The sequence below is a fragment of the Chiloscyllium punctatum genome, chromosome 41, assembly GCF_047496795.1.
Source record: "Chiloscyllium punctatum isolate Juve2018m chromosome 41, sChiPun1.3, whole genome shotgun sequence".
NCBI classification, from domain to species: Eukaryota; Metazoa; Chordata; class Chondrichthyes; order Orectolobiformes; family Hemiscylliidae; genus Chiloscyllium; species Chiloscyllium punctatum.
The window spans coordinates 49,377,736-49,380,823 of NC_092779.1; the positions used below are offsets into that span (position 1 = coordinate 49,377,736).

At 54.9% G+C, this 3,088-nt stretch overlaps 1 protein-coding gene across 1 annotated transcript; it reads right to left on the reverse strand.

The window, feature by feature from the left end:
• Positions 1-365: 365 nt before the first annotated feature.
• Positions 366-2,250, reverse strand: LOC140465057 (E3 ubiquitin-protein ligase NHLRC1-like). The gene has a single exon (XM_072560897.1). The coding sequence runs from the start codon at positions 1,981-1,983 to the stop codon at positions 670-672; it is 1,314 nt and encodes a 437-aa protein (XP_072416998.1). The 5' UTR covers positions 1,984-2,250; the 3' UTR covers positions 366-669.
• Between the last annotated feature and the right edge of the window lie 838 nt (positions 2,251-3,088).

The window sequence follows — 3,088 nt, forward strand, 5'->3', positions numbered from 1 at the left end:
GCACAGCCACAACATGACCTCTCAACTCCTGTACTCAATACTAAATATATTTTTCAAATAACATAAGAAGAAAACTGTATGCTGTTTATTCAGTGTTATTTTTGGAATTTTCATCTGGACAAATGGACTGCAATGTTTGCCTCTATAACAGTCACTGTGGTTCCAAAGTAGTCTGATTGTCTTTGAAGGACTTTAGGATGTGATGAGGTTGTTTTGTGTTAATTGATACAATAACACCACCAAAGTCTGGTTCTTTTGAGAAATGAGAAAAAAAAACACAGAAATATTTTAAGTAGTTGAAAACGAGAAAAATTCAAACAGAGTAAAGGATATTTCATGTTTAATCAGGAAAAAAATTAGCTTACACTTAACAGTTGTCAGTCTTCTCTTTAAACGACATAATTTATAATAATCTTTGAAGGGCATAAGTTATAATATAATAATATTTAAAACGACATAATTTAATTCACTTTTGTTGCTAGAATTCCAGCAAAGTTTGTTCTTTTTATAAAGTATGCAGAATCATAGTATTTCCAATAGCAGCTCCTGGGTCAGTCCCTAATAAAAGTTCCAAGTTGAATTTCATTCCCAGTGTTTCTCGTGGTTGCAAAGTGCTTTGTGTTTGGGAGGTTTTGCAGTGATAGTGAGGAGATGTTTATTGCGGTGTCTTTAATGGACCGTGTACACTTTCAAGGTGTGATCTCCAGCGTCCAGCACCATCAGGGTGTGACCATCAGCCCAGGCCAAGGCCACAGGCCGGACTAGGCCCCGCTCGATGAGGCTCCGGCCTTGCCGCTTGTCCGGGCCGCCCATCCGCAGCACGGTGCCGCTGTCCCCGTCGGCGAGCAGCACGTTCCCTTGAGCGTCCACGGCGATACCGGAGATGCCGAGGCCGGCACCGGGGCTCCGGCCCAGGCCGTCCACCTGACGGAGCAGCTGCCCCCGGCTGTTGAAGGTCTTGAGGCGCCGGCCCCCACCCCTGGGCCCGGGATGCTCCACGACGTGGATACAGCCGTCCTGCCGGCTGACCGCCACCTCCCGGGGGTGGCAGAGCCCGTGACAGACCCTCTCCCGGCGGAGGGACACTCTCCCGCCGGGCGGCTGCAGCTCGAGCAGCAGCAGCGAGCCCTGGGCCCAGTCGGTCAGCGCCAAGCGCTCGGGGTCCGAGCCGCTGTCCAGGCCCCAGGGGAGGCCGAACCCGCCTTCAGTCAACAGCAGCTGGAGGCGGCCGCCCGGCCCGCGGGCGAACACCTTCACCGACCTGTCCCCGGCGTCCGTCACCGCCAGGAGCCGCCCGCCACCGGCCACCGCCACGTCCAGCGGGTAGACGGGCGGCTGGTCCGCACTGAGGCCGGGGCCTGCACCCGGCAGCGGGCCCCCGCCCCGCTCCAGGAGCCGCAGCCACTGCTCTCCGTCCTGGACCACAGCCAGGGCCCCGGAGTGAGAGCAGACCGCCAGGCCCCGGGGGTTGAGCAGCTCACCCCAGCCCCCGAAGACGGAGCTGAGCTCCGCCGGGCCCTCCCGGGGCCTGAGGGGCTCGGCCCCCGCCGCCGCCGCGGACACCAGCTCGGCCAGCTGCAGCAGGGGGAGGCAGTCAGCGGCCCGGGACACGGGCCCGCTCCAGCGGCAGAACGGGCACTCGAGCTGCCCCCCGGGCGCGGTCCCGGTCCCGGTCCCGGTGCGGGACAAGGCCCAGGCGCACGGCCAGCACACGGCGTGGCCGCACGGAAGGCCGCAAGGCCGGCGGCCCGGGTTGCTGCCGAACCTCTCGAAGCACACCTTACACTCGAGCACATGCAGCTCGATGTCCCTGATCAGGCCTCGGGGCTGCTGCCTCTCGGAGCCGGCGCTACTCATCGCCCCCTTCTCCCGGGGTGGGGGTGGGGGAGGCTGGGCTCCTCTCCCCGGCACAGCCTCCGGTCCACCTCCCGGGTGGAGGAGACTCGACCTCCCCCCACAACGGGGGCGAGGGGCCAGCGCCATCTGGTCACTGGCTTAGCCCGGAATTAGCTGCAGCCTGCCTTGTTGGACACCTTCCCCAGGCATTGCCCTTCTCAGATGACATTAACATTCCCTTCTGAATCAGTCTCCAGCTCCCTGTGTGAAAACTGACCTCCCTCTCATTTAGATTTCATCTAAAAATGAAAAGGTGCAGGGCAGTGGTGCGGGTGAATGACTCCTTCAAAAAGTGAGCGGAGTCAAAGGTCCAGGTAGCCGTTTTCTGTGCTGTCACCTTACCATAGTTTGTTCCAAAGCACATTATAACCAGTGGCCTAGAACAAGTACTTTAAGAAATGACATTCTAGTAAGACAGGAGCTGCAGCTACCAAACTGCACACTTCACAAGCAACAATACAATGACTAGATGATGGCCCACATCTTCTGGCCAGTGTCTGAATTCCTGTTTTGCGACACTGACCAGACAAATTGGATACTCCCAAACTCATTAAGCACAGGAAACCTCAGTGGGAGCAGTGTTGAAAATGTGTGCAGAAGCTATAACCCTTTCTAAGGCAATAGTTACGGTGTTCTATTAAGCAACAATTCCACATCCCAGAACATTTGTCTGAATATGTAGGAATGTAAATGGCCAAGGTGGTCAGCGGGAAGGGTGGTAGTGCAATAAGGTGATGGTTGTGGTGGAAGGCAGGTGGGTTAGGTAATGGGTTTTGGAGTGTATCAGAGGATGGCAGGGAAGAGTTGAGTGTAGTCAGAGTCATGCATTAGTCAAGGGAGTAGTTGGATGGTGAGATTGGTACAGGTTCTGGTTAGATAGAGTTTGAGGGTTAATAGGTTTGGAGGGGAAAGGTGCAGATTGTGGAGGATATAGGTTGTGGTGGGTCAAGGATGAATTGATTGGGGTGGGGCGGGGAGGGAGAAAGGTGTTAAGTTAGGATCTTTCTGTCAAGATAACTATCCAAGTAAGTTGGAACCTCAAAAATATCAAACTCTGAGGATTTAAGTTTTCGGGTTCCAAGGTGCTGGGGAGTTGCCCATTACAAGTTGAAACTTCCTGGGCAATTCCTGCAGGGTCATTGTGTTGGGATCTCTGTGGAGTCCTGATTTGTAATGTTGTATAGGTGGGCTG